Source organism: Peromyscus leucopus, chromosome 5 (genome assembly GCF_004664715.2).
Source record: "Peromyscus leucopus breed LL Stock chromosome 5, UCI_PerLeu_2.1, whole genome shotgun sequence".
Lineage (NCBI taxonomy): Eukaryota > Metazoa > Chordata > Mammalia > Rodentia > Cricetidae > Peromyscus > Peromyscus leucopus.
This window is the reverse complement of record NC_051067.1, coordinates 57,704,068-57,721,074: the sequence shown is the minus strand read 5'-3', so window position 1 is coordinate 57,721,074 and position 17,007 is coordinate 57,704,068. Positions and strand designations below refer to the sequence as shown.

Here is a 17,007-nt window from a genome sequence, read left to right as displayed (position 1 = left end):
CACCCCACCTTCGCAAGCCCTTGGGAGGTCAGTGTGTCCACTCAGCACTTACTGCTTCTGTTTCTCAGGTCCCCACCCTCTCCGGCCAGCTGTGACTGTCCTATTGCTTCACTGCGTCCCCTGTTCTCTCTCTACAGACACAAAAGACATGAGTGACTTTGAGAATGAAGGATTCTTTGCCTTGCATCATCGCCGAGGAGCCATCAAACAGGCCAAAGTCCACCACGTGAAGTGCCACGAGTTCACAGCCACCTTTTTCCCTCAGCCCACATTTTGCTCTGTCTGCCATGAATTTGTCTGGTACAGTAACTTCGTGTTTTTCTCCCAAGCTTCAAGAGCTGTCTTTTGTCACTGCTGTGCCCTGAGTACCTCACTGTGAGGGAGTGTGAGGGAGTGTGAGGAAATGTGAGGGAGTGTGAGGGAGTGTGAGGGAGTGTGAGGGAGTGTGAGGAAATGTGAGGGAGTGTGATGGAGTGTGAGGGAGTGTGAGGGAGTGTGAGGGAATGTGATGGAGTGTGAGGGAATGTGAGGGAGTGTGAGAGAGTGTGAGGGAATGTGAGGGAGTGTGAGGGAATGTGAGGGAGTGTGAGGGAGTGTGATGGAGTGAGGGAGGAATGTGAGGGAGTGTGAGGGAATGTGAGGGAGTGTGAGAAAGTGTGAGGGAGTGTGATGGAGTGTGAGGGAGGAATGTGAGGGAGTGTGAGGGAATGTGAGGGAGTGTGAGGGAGTGTGAGGGAGGAGTGTGAGGCAGTGTGAGGGAGTGTGAGAAAGTGTGAGGGAGTGTGATGGAGTGTGAGTGAGTGTGAGAAAGTGTGAGGGGCTGAGTGCTGTAGGATGGTGTTCAGTGGGCTGATCAGCACTGAAAATGTCTAAAAAGCCTGATTCCACACGAGATTTTTTAATAATGTGGCTCTGGAAGAGGGAGACCCACTCCAGAAAGAGTTTTCTGTTAGTTAGCTTTCCTTGACTATGATAAAATACCCACGACTATCAATCTTATAGGAGAAAAGGCTTATCTGGGCTCACAGTTCCAGAAAAGGTTGCCTATCTCACAGTTCCAAAAAAGGTTGCCTATCTCGTTTATTTTAGGCCTATGACAAGGCAAGAAGCTGAGGCGGGACAGAGCTGCTTAAGGCACCTTAAAGCATCCAGGAAGCAAGAGAGGAGAGAAAACACCAGGGTCCAAGCATTCCTTCCAAGGGCACACTCCAGTGACCTCACTTCCTTCTACCAGATCCCACCTCCTTACAGTTCAAATATCACCACTGGCTAGTTCCAAAACCTTAGCACATGGCTATGGGGCATTTCAGATCCAAAACATGAGAAGGTCCAATGGAGTTTTGTTTCTGACTAACTGAGAGGCTGCTGGTACGTGAGGGAAGGAACAGATGAGGGCGGATTGTTATTGTAAGCAAAGCTGTGTGATTTTATAGTCAACACCTTCATCATCCCAATAGCCCAACCGCTGCACTGCTGTGCACTGCACCAGATAGCACCATCCCACTGTAACAAATGGCTGAAATGAAGCTCTTGGGTGTCTTAGCCTCACAGATCAGGGTAACCACACAGCAAAAGCTATGGTAGAGTGGGAGTGAAATGATGCCTGTTTCTGCTCTCAACATCTGTGCCCGCTAAGAGATGCTGGTCCCCTCAGGCTCGTGCAGAACCATTAATGCACAAATTCCCGCTTCCAGAATCCTCAAGCCAGCAGATTACAGTGAACTTCCATTAAGTGTTTTGCCTCTCATCACCCGGACTCCCTTTGTTTCCTTTGTTTCTAATCAACAGAGCCGCTCAGGATCCCGTCTTTATGTCAAGCTTTATGGGTAAAAGATATTCTCAGACTCTCAGAATGAGGAAATGAAATACTTCATAGATGAGTATGCTCATCTGTGTAGAAACAAGAATGAGCAAGGCAGTGGCTCACTCATTAGTTAAGCGAGGCAGTGACTTATTTCTTCAGTGGGGAACATAGAAATTTATTGCCAGGAGCCTGTGATACATTTTGGTCTGGTGTGGTAAGCAGTTTGTTTGAAAATGAAAAGATGAAAAGAAAATTAATATCGCTCAATTGATTATAAAAATTTAAGTAAAGCAACATAAAATTAAAATACTTTCTTGGCAAGTGGTACACACGGGTTACTAATCAGAGGGAATCCTCTGTGGTCTTAGGAATATCGCAGTCTCTTTTACCTATAGAACATTTCTGTTGCTGATGCCAATGTCAACATGCATTTGAATCTCACATTGCTTTCTTACAGGGGACTGAACAAACAGGGGTACCAGTGCCGACGTAAGTACAGAGCGTTTCAGTTGTATCCTCGGTGTTCTTTGAATTGGGTTGTTCCTCCAGAAATTATAAATGGCATTTGTTTCTTTTCAGAATGTAATGCAGCGATTCACAAGAAGTGTATCGATAAAGTGATAGCCAAGTGCACAGGATCAGCTATCAATAGCCGAGAAACCATGGTATTGGTGTATTTAGATTCCATTGCTTTACTCTCTTCACCTTTTCCAGCAAATCAGATTGTCAGCCTCACTCTTAACCTCAATAGCTACTAAAACCTCTGGTGAAAATAAGCGATCCAGAAACAGTGAGTTAAATGGATATGTATTTTAGAAAATAATAGTTTGTTCTCTGGGTTATCTTTATTTCTTGCACATTCAAGCATTCATTATCATCAGAGTTCTGTTGTTCACCTAAACCTGAAATAGTACTGTTTCATAGAAATATAGTGAGAGCCGTGTATGTCGTTTTAACCTTTCAAGTGGCCACAGTAAAGAACCAGACATGGTGTGGTGCCATAAGACTGCAGTTCAGGACACTGAGGCAGTGAGACTCCGTCTAGAAATAAGAAGTGTAAAGCAGGCTGACAATATGGCTGGCTAGTGGCAGTATACTTGCCTAGCATGTGAGAGGCCCTCGCTCAATCCCCAATGCCACAAGAATAAATAATAAAGTTATCCAAAGAATAAACAAGTAAAATTCATTTGACTCATATATTTAATTGAGCCAAGTCTATTACTATTTCATTATGTAATCAATATAAAATATTTTACACTATTTTTCCCTAACAAGTCTTCAAATCCTACTGTATAATTTGCACATGCTTCTCAATTCTAGTCCTCTACCCTACAGGTGTTCACTAACCCTGTGTGGTTACTTGAGTCTCCAACTGTTGTACCTGAGTCCATTGGGCCACCTCTCAACATTCAGATGTTCCTAGATCTTGACCTAATGTTCATAATGGCATCAAGCAATACCAAATGAGTGTTTCTTTAGCTCCCATTGAAAAAAGTATCCATATCCCTTCTTCCTGACATGGCCACTCCATCTGTCGAGACAGCTGCCTCAGACATCAACTGTGGGCCTCCTGGTGCTTGGCACATGCTTTGACACATGTGGATGCCACGTGTGCTCTCCCCTGGGAGAACTGCAGGCCTCTTCAAATACCTTGGGAAGGTGGTAGGCCGTCTGTGGTTAAAGGACCCGTGCTGTACATGTTTTCAATACAATCGCTGTGTGCCATGCATCTAAGAGATTATCAGAAGTTGAGACCTAGAGACACACATGCCACTAGGTCTTCTGTCATTCTTTCAGTTCCACAAGGAGAGGTTCAAGATCGACATGCCACACAGATTCAAAGTCTACAACTACAAGAGTCCAACCTTCTGTGAGCACTGTGGGACACTGCTGTGGGGACTGGCGAGGCAAGGACTCAAGTGTGACGGTGAGTGCAGAGGCATCAGTGTGGGTCCTGTGCACAGCCCCAGTGTTGCCTGCGCATCATGGAGGGAAGGAGAGGCTCTGGAATGATGACCTCTGTACCCTTCTTTATGTGCCCATGAAGATGAGTGCCACCTCCCTGAGAAATGGACTTCCACTACTATCCTTCTACCCTGCCACATTTCCATCTTCACATCCAAGGAAAGTGCAAAACTGGTCAGATTCAAGGTTTAGGCTCCATAGCTTAGGGTGAAAGTCAAGGCTCAACAGGTCAAGGTCAAAGCTCAATAGCTCAGTCAAGGTCAAACATCCTGTCCTGAAATACATTGAGTATTTCAATGTTATATTCAGTCCTGGAGTGAAAGGACAGCATTCCTCTTTGACTGGTCCCTCTGCCAAGGACTCTTCACTCTGACCCAATACGCTGTCCCTTATATTCTGGGCCCCCATCTTAATTCTAGCAGACTGAGTTATGTGGAACCCCTGCCCTCCTCCTTAGTACCAGTTAATGAGATGATTTCTGTCATCCCATCAAGGAGCAAACATATGTGTCTATTTGAATAGTAGATGGTTCTAGTGAGAGGAACTCCGGGACATTAGCTGCAGAGTGTATCCTAAACTATGGCTGTGAACTCCAAGTGCCCAGAAGCGACTGTGTCCAGGACGGACCAACCTTCCTCTGGGGTTTGGACTATAGCAGAGCTAAGCTATAATTATAATTATTTTATTTTTATTGTATTTATATACATCGCTACTATTCCCTGGGAGTGAAGGTGCTCAGGCCTACACTGAAAAGAGAAACTAGGCATTCTTGATCTAAAACTCTTAAGTTTAAAAACTGAAATGCTATAACTAGGGAGTCACGAGGGCAAAAATGTCTAACAAAGACCAACAAAGCACTCTGCCCTGCAGGTGAGAAAGAAGGGGAGACCTAGATGATTCACAAGATGGCTCTTACCAAATAAAAAGACCTTTCTGGTGATGAACTATTACATATACCAGCCTTTTATTTTACTTTGCAGCATTACTTATTTTCTCTTCTCTTTTAAGAGCTGGAGATAGCCTCCTACAATTGGAAGACCATCCTCTTCTGTCTCCCTTTCCTCACTTCAGTAGTGTCCATGTACCTGGGGGAGCCTAAGAGGGGCACCTTAGTGGAAACAGGAAGAGTTAGGGTTACCGATTATTACCCATAGTCATCACTGGCCATCAGAATTCACCTCAAGAACCCCTTTACGCGTCACAAAGTCCTACTTGTGTCCTTTTCTCCACATGCCTGTTATAAAGGAAACTTTGACATGTAGGATTATGGAAACTATTATTAATTCTTAGGGAACAATAATATCCAGACATCCTAATTATATAAACAGAAAGGCAAATGACAAAACTCTCACTGCTTGCTACTCCTGTGACCACCTCATAGTCAGGTTTCGTCTCCTGGGAGCCTTGGTGCCTACTTGCTAAGGCAGAAGTTGACCTTGACGGCATGATCGCAAAGCTTAGAACTTCCCTGAAGATTCCTTAGCATTATTTCACACTCGTGTGCTTTGCTTTACTCTTTCTAACATTCCTTCCTTCCCATTCCATCCCCTCCCCCTCCTACTATCTGGATTTCATATAACCCCTTCCCTCTCTTCTTTTATTCCCTCTCCTTTCCCCCCTTTCCCTCCCTCCCTTCCCCTCCCCACTTCAACTTCCGTTTTTTGTTTTTCATATTCCCTAGTATTCCTGTTTTCTCCGCCAGGCTTCGTCCTCACTTCTTGACTCTTCTCATCCCTTCCTCTGGTTATCTTTATCCCTCTCTCTTTGCCTCACTTTTACCTCCACTCATCAGTCCTTTCCTTGTGTGCCCTGCATCCTCAGCCTTTACACTGTCTTCTTTCCTTGCCCACGGTAATTCCCATGAAAATAGTCATCAGAAGGGACTATTTGCGATCACAGAGGTCAAGTTTCCACCTGATAGGTTAGTAACAAAGACTCGTAGTGTTACAATGGGAATAAAGGTCTTTCTTCCTGACTGAGCATCAGAGTCAAGCTTAGACCTGGCTACAATTTTAAGGAGCAAAGTAAAATAAAAATCCCAATGTACCTAATTCTCAACTGGTGTCTTACTTACATATCTGTACTCCCATCACTTGGGAAGCTGAGACAGGTGAATGTCCAGTTCAGAGCCAGCCTAGGCTACATAGTAAGACTCTGTCTCAGCAACAGCAACAAAATAGAAGCCTTAAAACCTACTAAATAAATCCAGTGTAGCTATATCAACAATGCAGAGCTTTTGCTGCAGCTATTAAAGTTTTAAATATGCCTAAAAGATTTTACTTTAAACAAATTTTTATAGCAAATGAAATTTATTTACATAGATACTGTTTTATTTATTTTATGATGAACTGTCTAGAAAAATGTGGACTATTTAAAAGGTGAAGGCTGCCACAATTTCATCTCGATATTTTAAAGTTTTATCTTAAATTGTGTGTGTGTGTGTGTGTGTGTGTGTGTGTGTGTGTGTGTGTGTGTGTGAGTCCAAGTTCATGGATGTCAGAAGAGGGTATTGGATCCCCTGGAGCTGGAGTCACGGAGGTTGTGAGCTATATGACTTAGGTGCTGGAAACTAAGCTTGGATCCTTTACAAGAGCAAGAAGTGCTCTTAGCCACTGAGCCACCTTCCAGCCCCACCCAGATGTTTTTATATGTGCTGATGTAAATTATAATGCTGGAAGAGAAGTTGTACTTGCTGAACTGCAGTCCTGTGTGAAACTCTGTGCACATGGCTTGCTAATAAGCAGTGCAGATTAAATTTGGGGTCTTAACTGCCTTCTATTAGTACAATGCTTAAGTAGTTGGGTAGACGCAAGTAGTACCTGAGGTTAGAGCTTTCCTCTGCTGGAGCTTGGAGTCTTTATACTAGTTTTTCTGTTGATTGTAATGGTGATCCTTCAAAAGGAAATTTTTCTAAAAACTAATAGCATGATGTAATAGTTGTCTTTACATAGACACATCCTCCTACAGACAAAAGGAGGATCCCAAGATCCCAGGATGATGTTATTAAGACTTGTGAATCAGGGTGTTTGTAGGGTCTCAGTGCTAGAAGCCTATGTAGACAGCATCAGAGGCATTCAGAGAGCGAGAAATTGTATATAGTGCTAGAGATCCTCCTCAGAAACCTTGGGGCTCTTTGTTCAAGCTCGCGCAAGGTCAGCAATAACCAAGAAAGACCATCCTCCCCACTCATGTAGTGACCACTTCTCTTTCTTTTTCTGTGGAAAAACTACAAACCACATCTTGGCAGACCTGCAAGGACGAAAGTGTGCTCTCTTCTCTGCCACTTTCTGTTAACTAGGCCACAGGTGTAAAGTTAAGACATTACCTCACATGTAAGAAATACCATTTTTTTCATGACCTTGATATTAACCTAAGCACAATTCCAGTAACTGTAGGGGTCCTCTGCCCTCCCTGTAGTTGCATAATATCTGGGGGTGCATGTGTTTGGGGGACCTGAAAACTGAGGCAAGACCCCCATTCGGCTGCCAGGCTGGTGTTGGCATCCCCATCTAGAACCCCAGTGAGGAAGTTCTGTGGCTTTCTTCTTAAGGCTTTGTGGAAAGTTGTCTGATTTCATCAAATCTGAGGCCTGGTGCCTAGGTCCAGTTCCACTAGGGCACTGCAGTCCGTCAAAGAGCTTCCTTCACTCTGTTTGATTCCCTTCTAAAGTGCCGCTCAGTCTCTAAGTTCTGTTCACAGGAGACCCAGCCATCCTGGATGTCCCCCACTAGCCAGGGCTCAGACCTCTGCCCTCATTACATGGCCCCATCTTCACCAGTCAAGAAGTTTATTAACGACGGCTCTTCCTAAAGTGAGCCCACGGTCTTGGGGCTTCTTGCCTCCTGCCTACTCCTCGCCCTTCATTTGCATAAGTACCACCTCATCCCTGTCCATTTCCCTTCTTCAGGCTGAGGCCTCAGCTTAGGCTTCGTCCTGCAGAAGCTCCACCCAGGGCAGCTGGGAAAGGGAAGACTCAGTCTCCGGACTGGAGTGGAAGGGCACCCTCTTCTATCCTAGCATTTCCTAATCAGTAGAACCATCAATAAATGCTTCAATAGAACTGATGTCAGCTTCGTGCTTCTCTCCACAGTCCGTCTCAGATGCGATGCCAAGCACAGACTTTCTTCCATAGACACGAGACTGTAATGCTCCCTCAAGCAGGTGTCATTTGGAGCTCCCGGGGTTTCTTTCCCTGTTCCTCACGGACTACTTTCTTCCTTTCAGCATGTGGCATGAACGTCCACCACCGATGCCAGACAAAGGTCGCCAACCTCTGTGGTATAAACCAGAAGCTAATGGCTGAAGCACTAGCAATGATTGAAAGCACCCAACAGGTGAAGCCGCAAGAGGCTGTTGAGATTCTCCCTGTGTCCCCTCCACAAGGGCCACTCGAGTCCTTTGCTCTCTCACTCTGTCATCCCAACAGGATGTCCCAGGGTGTCCTTCTGAACACTTGCCTTGGGCTTTTCATCTTCCTGCCCATATTGCCACCTTTGAGATGCTTACTGAATTCATGCATCTGTGTGCTTAGTTACAATATCATAAAGTCTTCATAGAATGAGCAGGTAGAGGAAAAATGAATTCCTTAAAATTACTGATGATTTACTGCCAGCTTTATATCTATATTTTAGGGCTATCTAAAAAGCTGGAGGGCAAAGATCTGCTTACTAGAATCATCTCCAGAATTGTCTCAGGACACTGAGTCTAGGTGACTTCTGCCTGGCCATTTACACCTTGTCATAGGTTAAATTCCCATCTCTTAAGAACCAATTCTCATTGAGGCTTGGCGTTACCTTCTGCATAAGCTACTTTGCCATTGACCCTCTTTCCTACCCTTACTTGTTATGGGATGAGGCTACTTGTATATGGAAGATTCCAGCTAGTCCCCCTGAAGTGTAAAAAGGAGCTAAATGCCTGCTGCAGATGGCATTAAATGCTATGGATGCTTGCAAGTTCAAGAATCCTAAGAGCACTGAAGGGAAGAAAAGCTTTGACTGTCCTGCACATTTCACAGTCTTAAACGCCTTTTGTCCCCAGGGACAGGTGTGCGGTATGCTTTCTGTGGGTGGGAGACGGTGGCAACCGCAGGTGGTTGGGTTGTCTGACCCTGTTTATGATCTAGGCTCGCTCCTTAAGAGATTCAGAACACATCTTCCGAGAAGGACCAGTTGAGATCGGTCTCCCGTGCTCCGTCAGAACTGAAGCCAGGCCACCATGTGTACCGACACCTGGAAAAAGAGGTAGCTATCGCTGTGGTTGACTGTCAGTCAATGTCAGTCACCTGTCAGGATCAATTTGACCCTGGATTTGAGTTCTTCGTGTGCCTAGTCTGATAAGCTTCCTTTTTCTCTATTTAAAGATTAAAAATACAATTATTAACTTTGAGGCCCCTACTTTTTTTTTTAACTGAAAATACAGTCATTTCTCAGACAATATATCCTGATTACAGCTTCTCCTCCTTCTACTTCTTCTTCTTCTTCTTCTTCTTCTTCTTCTTTTTTTTTTTTTTTTTTTTTTTTTTTTTTTCTTTCGAGACAGGGTTTCTCTGTGTAGTTTTGGTGCCTGTTCTGGATCTTGCTCTGTAGACCAGGCTGGCCTCGAACTCACAGAGATCCTCCTGGCTCTGCCTCCCTAGTGCTGGGATTAAAGGCGTGCACCACTGCTGCCTGGCCTACTCTTCTTTTTAAGAGTAAAACCAAGACATGCCTAACCAGGAGTTTTTTGTGAGGGGGTTGCTGGCGGAGGGTACTAGAGTGTCACTTCCTACCCGTGTTAAGTGGTTTTATGACATTAGTCTTCTGAGAAGCAAGATGAGGACAGGGCATCAGAGTTGTTGTTCTGCACCTTCCAGACCCTTCTGTGAGGTTTCAAGACAGGAAGGAAAAAAGGCCCTAAGCCTTAACCTTTGTCATGTGCCTACTGCTTGAAAGTACCTATGGGGAAAGGCAGCTACATGATTCCGGGTACTGAATCATATCAGCAAACATTATAAAATATGTTCTTTGGACTTCGAGAATATTGAAGAATCTTAAGGACTGGGGCAATGGCTTAGTTGGTAAATGCTTATAATTGCAAGCACAAGGATCTGAGTTCAATACCCCAAAGAGATATTTAAAAAAAAAAAAAAAGCTGTACATGGTGGTCTTCCTTTATAATCCCAGTGGCATGAGGTGGGGGTGGAGACAAGTGAATCCTAGAGTCCCACTGCCAGCCAGCCTTGCCTAATTGGTATGTTCCATGCCTATGAAGAACCCGGTCTTAAAAAACAAGGTAAATGGTGCCTGAGGAATGGTAGTTGAAGGTGACCTCTGGTTTCCATGTGCGTACACACACACATACACATACCCACGTACACAAGAAAATATTAATGGTAATAGTTCTAAGGGAGGGATTCCTAAAAACATTTTTCTGTACTTCTTCTGGCATCATTCAAGGACTAAATTGGCATAAAAATTTTAAAGAGAGATTGAAAGTCCATCTTGGAAGGATTTCCAAGCAGTAAAGAAGATCAGTCTCAGTGACCTTAGTGAGGACAGCATCTTGCCTTGAAGACCATGATGCTAATGTGGTTCAGATCTTTAACAATGTCTACAAGAAGCCATGTTCTCAGAGCTCACATTGTGGTTCATGGAAAGTGATGTCACTGTGTCTGGGAGCCACACAGACAGTGGGAAGCCCCTTCCCCCCAGATTTGTGAAAACTCCTATTTCCCAATGACCTGAAATTATTAAACATTCTCTCCCTGTCTCTCCCTTGCATACACAGCCTTTGACTGAGTCCAGCCTTTCTTAAGTTAGACCATTTTTTAGGCTGTTGGCTAGATACAGAGGCACAGTCCATACCCAATTTACAGACAGGTGGAGAGGAGTTAAACTGAGTTAGCCGGAATCCCAGAATAAGACATGGAAGAAAACAGTGGGTAGGGGTCCTAAGTGACTTACCTGTTTACATTTCACAACTGATTTGCCATTTTCAGAGCCCCAGGGAATTTCCTGGGAGTCCCCTATGGATGGGATGGATAAAACGGACCATCCTCCTGAACCAGAAGTGAATGTGCAAAAAGCCGTTCTGCAGCTGAAACTGAAGATTGATGACTTTGTCCTGCACAAAATGCTGGGAAAAGGAAGCTTCGGCAAGGTATGCTCCCGGCGACTTCAGACTACAGCCCCTAGTGGGTGACACTCAATTCCTAGGACCAGATGGCGTGGATGTGTGCCAAGAGGGTACCCCCAGTGTGTGGTGGGAGAATAGAGAGTGCCCAGCATTAAATGGGGAGCTGAGTGACTCAATGGTAATAAAAGCCTGTGTTTCCTATGGATCTCTGGCCCCAAAGCCGTTTGCTTTAAGTCCATGTACATCACATGCGATTGAGTTTGATGTCTTTTGAGCACCAAAGAATCAGGGAAGTGGCCATTTCCTGTTCACATTGGTCGTTTAATTTTTTCATTGCCTCTTCCCCGTGCCTAGAGTATTGCCCAGAGAGTGACCTCAGTTAACCTCAATTACCCATCTAAAGGACCATCTCCAAATAGGTTCATACTCTGAAGTATGAGGGCCAAGATTTCACTGTGACACGTAAGGATGGGAAGGGAGGAAGGCACAGCTCAGGCACTAACACTGTAGTTCAAGAAAGTCTTGGAAAATGGACCTTGAGGAAAGTCCTCCTTCCCTATCCTTCTTGCCACGCACTGGGCAGAGGTAGGGGAAACAACTTGTCTCTGTCAGTCATAGAGGGCAAGTACAGAAGGAGGAGAAGAAAGAGAAGAAGGAGAGAAAGGAGAGAGATGAGGAGAAAGCAGTTATCCTCAGGGCTGGGGATAGTTGGTGAAGCACTTGATTTGCAAACTGAAGGGCCTGAGTTCAGTTCCCGGAACCCACATAAAAAAATCATGTTTGTTGGCATGTACTTGTCATCCAAGCACTGGAAACAAACAGACCAGAAGGTCCCTTGGGCTAGCTGGCCAGCCTAGCCAACTTAGTCTGTCCCAAGGAAACAAGAGACCCTGTCTCAAAAAAACAAAAAGAGACGGACACTCCTGAGGAACAGCATGTGAGGCTGGCCTCTAGACTCCACAGACATGCTCCACCGCACACACAAACACTCGTACACTTAAAGAAGTTTCAACCGTCAGTGACAACAGAAAATTTCCAAGTTAATGATTGTAAAGGGGAATGTTACAGAATACAGGCTTTTGGGTATCTTAAGCATTGCAGACATGCAATTCATTACTAGGGTTCCTAACTGTTTTTAAAGTGTTAGATGGAACTCTTAGGAAATTTTTAACCAAGGGCCACTATGCCACGACTGTGGGAATCCAAAGCCAGCTTACAGTAAGCACCTGCTGCTCAGGCTTTGGCAGCAACGTCTACCCAGTTTATTTAACAACAAACAAGTTCAAGTGCACCCGAGACTCCACCATGGCTGAGTAATACTGTGTTCCAGTATGCTTGCATTTGAACACTAATGCATTTTCTTTTCATAAAACCTCCTCTGCCCTGCAAACACTAGCTGAGATCCATGAATCCTTTTCAGTTCCTCAATAATACGAACCACAGCAGTTCATTCAGTGTTAATCTGAGTGCAACAGGCAATTTTACAGCCAGTCTTTATTATAATTTAGCAGCAATTAATGTGCAATTATAACCTGATACAAAAAAATTGAAAGGACGTTATGTAGATGGCAATTGCCTTCTTGGCTCTTGCTTTATGGCTGGTTTTAGGCTGGTTTACTAAAAGAAACAATTACCAACAGAGTACTTTTGTTAATGGAATGTTTATCTTTCTTTGTTCCCATGTGGATTTCTACATTTGAACAAAGTTAATAAGCTAAACAGACATGGCTTGGCAAGTATCCCTGAGGACATACCGGGCTCTAGGTACCTTCTTACTCTGTGCAGAATGTATGGTGCCGTTTTGCACCGAGATGCTGGGCCCTGCACACTGAGAAGGCAGAAACTCAGCCGATCCATTTCTCTTTCTCAGAGTACTAAGAGTTCTTAAGAACTTACATTTCATCATTTTTTTGGCTCTCTGTGGAAAACATGGCTTCTAACCAAAATGGTAGTCTGCTATTGTTTTCAATCTGCTTTTAAGTCAATGCTAACAAATTACTTATTTTCTGGAGATGTGAACACTATTTATGAGTCTGAGTTCTCATACAAGCTGCAAGCACTCTTCCAAGTCAGCTATCAGAGGCAACTGTGTATCTCTTCTAAAACAAAACAAACAAACAAACAAACAAACAAAGACACCTCCCCCCAATGTTTCATGTGATGCAGGCTGATCTCAAACTCACTGCACAGCAGGACGACCATGAACTCCTGATCTTTCTGCTTCCACCTCTAATGCTGAGATTACAAGATTGCAGGCCATGCCTGGATTATGCGGTGCTGAGTATCAAACTCAGGGCTTCCTGCACGCTATGCAATCATGTTACCAACTGATCTACATTCCCATCACTGCATGCATAGATCATTTTAACCCTAGACCCTTGCATTTTCAGTTTGGCACCATTGATTTTGACATTTCCTAAAAGTCAATAAAAGAAACAAATGTTATGAGTTTATGTAACTCTCTGGGCTTGGGAAATGGCTCAGTCCTTAAGATTACATGTTGCTCTGGGCTGGTTGGCAGAGGTAGTCCACGACTTTAATCCCAGTACTCGGGAGACAGAGCCAGGCAGATCTCTGTGAGTTCGAGGCCAGCCTAGTCTACAGAGCAAGATCCAGGACAGGCACCAAAACTACACAGAGAAACCCTGTCTCAAAAAACAAAAAAAAAAAAAAAAAAAAAAAAAAAAAAAAAAAAAAAAAAAAAAAAAAAACAAAAAAAACAAAAAAAGAAAGAAAGAAAGAAAAAGAAAAGAAAAAGGGAAAGAAAAAAAAGAATACGTGTTGCTCTTACAAAGGACTGGAGTTCAGTTTTTAGCACCTACATCTGGCAGCTCACTGCTGCCTTAACTCCAGCCCCAGAGTATCTGACACCCTCTTCTGGTCTCCTTGGGCACTTGCAACACATGCCCATACTCACAGACACCACACATTAGCATAAATAAAAAGTAACATATACATTTTAAAATAATAAAGCAGCTCTTATAACTCTCATTTAGAAAGCACCTTACTTCGTCATGTCTCATTTGGTGGTCACCATAGTGCTGTAAATCAGTGAATAAGTAAGCCCCCACCCAACCCCCTGCCTCAAACACACCTTTTAAAGCTCCAGAACCTGAAGCCCAGAGAGGTCAAAGCCCAGGCTTTGCTCACATACCCATAGCTATGTAAATGCCAAGTCCTCCCCACTGCCAAGAGTCCTCTCCTGCCTCCTTCACAAGTCTACAGTGGTTTCAATTCTCCATTACGCCATCTGGTGTCAACATATGGGACAGGAAGTCAAATGGCAAAGTAAACTTGGGGTTAGATCGTCCCCTGAGTAATTCCATGAATTTGAGCAAGTTGTACTTGGAACTCAGGGATATTGTTCTTATCTTTATCATTATCATTAATACCTCTCCTGCAGTGTTCAGAACTGCAGATTGTTCTGAGTCATGTAGCCCAGGATAGTCTCAAACTCACCGTGTAGCCAAAGATGACCTCTAACTTCTGATTTCTCCTCCCTTCTTTCACCTCCCAAATGCTAAGATTAAAGGCAAGCCCACCCTATTGGGTCTAGGAAGTGCTAAGGATCAAACCCAGGGCTTCATGCATGCTAGGCAAGCCCTCTATCTCCTGAGCTACACCCCAGCCCCAAGATTTTCATGCATGACGAATAACCTTCCCAGCTGAGCGGTGGTGGCACACACCTTTAATCCCAGCACTTGGGAGGCAGAGGCAGGTGGATGTTTGAGTTCAAGACCAGGCTGGTCTACAGAGCTAGTTCTAGGACAGTCAAGGCCACACAAAGAAACCCTGTCTTGAAAAAACAAACAAACAAAAAAAAAGAATAATTTTCCAAATACATAAAATCTGAAAGTCTTAAGTGATGATCTAGAGACACTATTCAGGACACAGAAGCCCAAGGCCTTTCTTCTCTCTCGCCCAGCGTAGACCTCTCCTATTCCTGCTTTTGCCTCTTCTTTAGTGTGTAGAACTCCATATTCTAAAACAAAGTGCTGTCTTGCTTCCTTTTAGGTGTTTCTAGCAGAGTTCAAGAGAACCAATCAATTTTTCGCAATAAAAGCCTTAAAGAAGGATGTGGTATTGATGGATGATGATGTTGAGTGTACCATGGTGGAGAAGAGGGTTCTGTCCTTGGCTTGGGAGCATCCGTTTCTAACCCACATGTTCTGCACGTTCCAGACCAAGGTATGCTTTCGTTACACTCTAGGGGTCCTAATTGGGTTTCTTTTCTCTGGCAGTTAAAGAATTAAAAGGCATGGAAAGTCCGGAGTTCAACAGGTAGCAGCAGAGAAACCCGGCAGAATCAGCAGCCAGAAGGCTTTTGCTGGGGCCCAGAAAACCCAGGCATGCAGCAGACACACAGAGAAAGACCTCTGCAAGGCAGAGACGGGACTGGGAAGCCAACAAATCCAGACTCTTCTTAAGGCCCGGAGCTTTTTAAGTTTCTGAAGGGTTTTCCTCCCCTGATTTAGGGTTAGTCAGTTTGGTGTATAAAAACTGTGGTGTAAACATGTCCTGATCCCTTGAACTTGTTGAGTCTGTCCATCAGCAGGGAGTCCTGCCGGCAGGAGAAAAAGTCCTTTGTTTTAAGCGTCCAGGCTTCTGTCTCAGGTCCAGAAGTTGAGGAAGAGGCCAGCCATCTTGGAAGTTCACCACCTTCAGTACCTAGCCATGTCTCCTCTCCCTGCCTACCAGGGAGTCTGTGTGACTCCCCCAGTCCCTCACTTTCTGCTCAGACACACTTTCTCTCCCTTCGGCTTATCCCAAGTGCTGCCCCTCTGGTGGTGCCCACATTTGGAGAAGTGGGATATTTGTCTCCACAGTTTTCTTACCTCTCAGTCTGCCCTCCATAAGCCCATGTCAAAAAGTTTCACCTCTTCTGAGCACCGTGGAAGCATGAGTTAGAATTGTAAATGTTGTGTGTTAGGAGAGACACTTGCTTCCGGGTCTGTTTGTATGCACATCATTTCTTTTGATTTAATTTGGTATAAGAACCAGGCTCCTAGATAGTGGCCCACTCTTTAGTCTACTGTACATGTAGAGGCAGAAAAAAAGGGAAAACAGAAAAAAAAGTATGATCTCTATCGCCATCCCTTTAAAGACCATCAGAAAAGGTGGGTGCTAGTATGCGGTTCATGGGTCAGAGAGGTGAAATAAGATGCTCATATGTCATGACGGACACTGAACACTGTCCCCTCCCTCACGCTGATTTTCTCAGAAGTTGCCCCCATTCCGGAGGAACTCTGCCCATTACCTTTTCTCTTATGAACAAAAACTCAATTATTTTTTCTGACTCCTACCATTGTAGAGAATATGGAAGACTCTCAAAGATTTATAATCTTACCCCTGGATAAACTTAGCATTAATACTGTGAAGTCTATCCTTCTAGATTTTCTCTCACCCATGAGTTCCTTCAAATAAGTAACAATTCACTGTAACTACCTACCAATTTATAACATCCATTTTTAACATTTTGTTGTATTCATTTCCTCAAATATGTAAATATTCCTCCATATGTCCAGATTAAATCAAAGACTTACTGAGCATATCCTCTGTCTGGAGCACTGTGGAGCCTACTGATAGATATATAATACACTTCCTGACCCAGAAAACATTTCATACTTTATAGGACAATACTGATACTGTTACTGAGGAAATTGGGCCTTTCTTTTTTGGGTTCATAGTATGATTAATAAAAGAAATTTAAAAGGCCTCAGAAAGCAGTACAAGGACCAGTTTAATAGTCTTTGGGAGAAAAATATGGCAGGCAAGCTGTAAATTTTAGCAGTTGCCTATAGGAAGGAGATGGAGAAGAAGCAAGGAAGTCATGTGGGAATAAGATACAGTTCATTCTAGAACCAAATCTGAGTGACCCTGGCCCAGGAAACAAAGAGCCAGGTTGATGTCCCCAACAAAAGGCAAATTCTTGAAGCTTGTAGCGGCAGGACAAAGAAAGTCATAAATCAAGACATTTTTAAATACATTGGTGGAAACCACAGAGAGGTGGTTACAGCAGAATGGGGGTGTACTCTCTCCTGTAGGCCTCACATGCTACCAGACAGCATTCTCTGCCATGTCAGTGGTGGAGAACATGGTTTTGTGAAGTTCATGCATCTGCAAAG

At 44.1% G+C, this 17,007-nt stretch overlaps 1 protein-coding gene across 5 annotated transcripts in view; it reads left to right on the top strand.

The window, feature by feature from the left end:
• Positions 1–17,007, top strand: part of Prkcq (protein kinase C theta) — a 136,027-nt gene that overhangs the window by 69,954 nt on the left and 49,066 nt on the right. For all 5 annotated transcript variants that reach the window (XM_028891421.2, XM_028891430.2, XM_037205970.1 and 2 more), the window contains 8 exons: positions 138–300; positions 2,262–2,293; positions 2,384–2,469; positions 3,602–3,731; positions 7,994–8,103; positions 8,892–9,009; positions 10,746–10,906; positions 14,897–15,070. In XM_028891421.2, the coding sequence (XP_028747254.1) occupies positions 138–300; positions 2,262–2,293; positions 2,384–2,469; positions 3,602–3,731; positions 7,994–8,103; positions 8,892–9,009; positions 10,746–10,906; positions 14,897–15,070 (974 nt within the window). The remainder of the gene's footprint in view (positions 1–137; positions 301–2,261; positions 2,294–2,383; positions 2,470–3,601; positions 3,732–7,993; positions 8,104–8,891; positions 9,010–10,745; positions 10,907–14,896; positions 15,071–17,007) is intronic.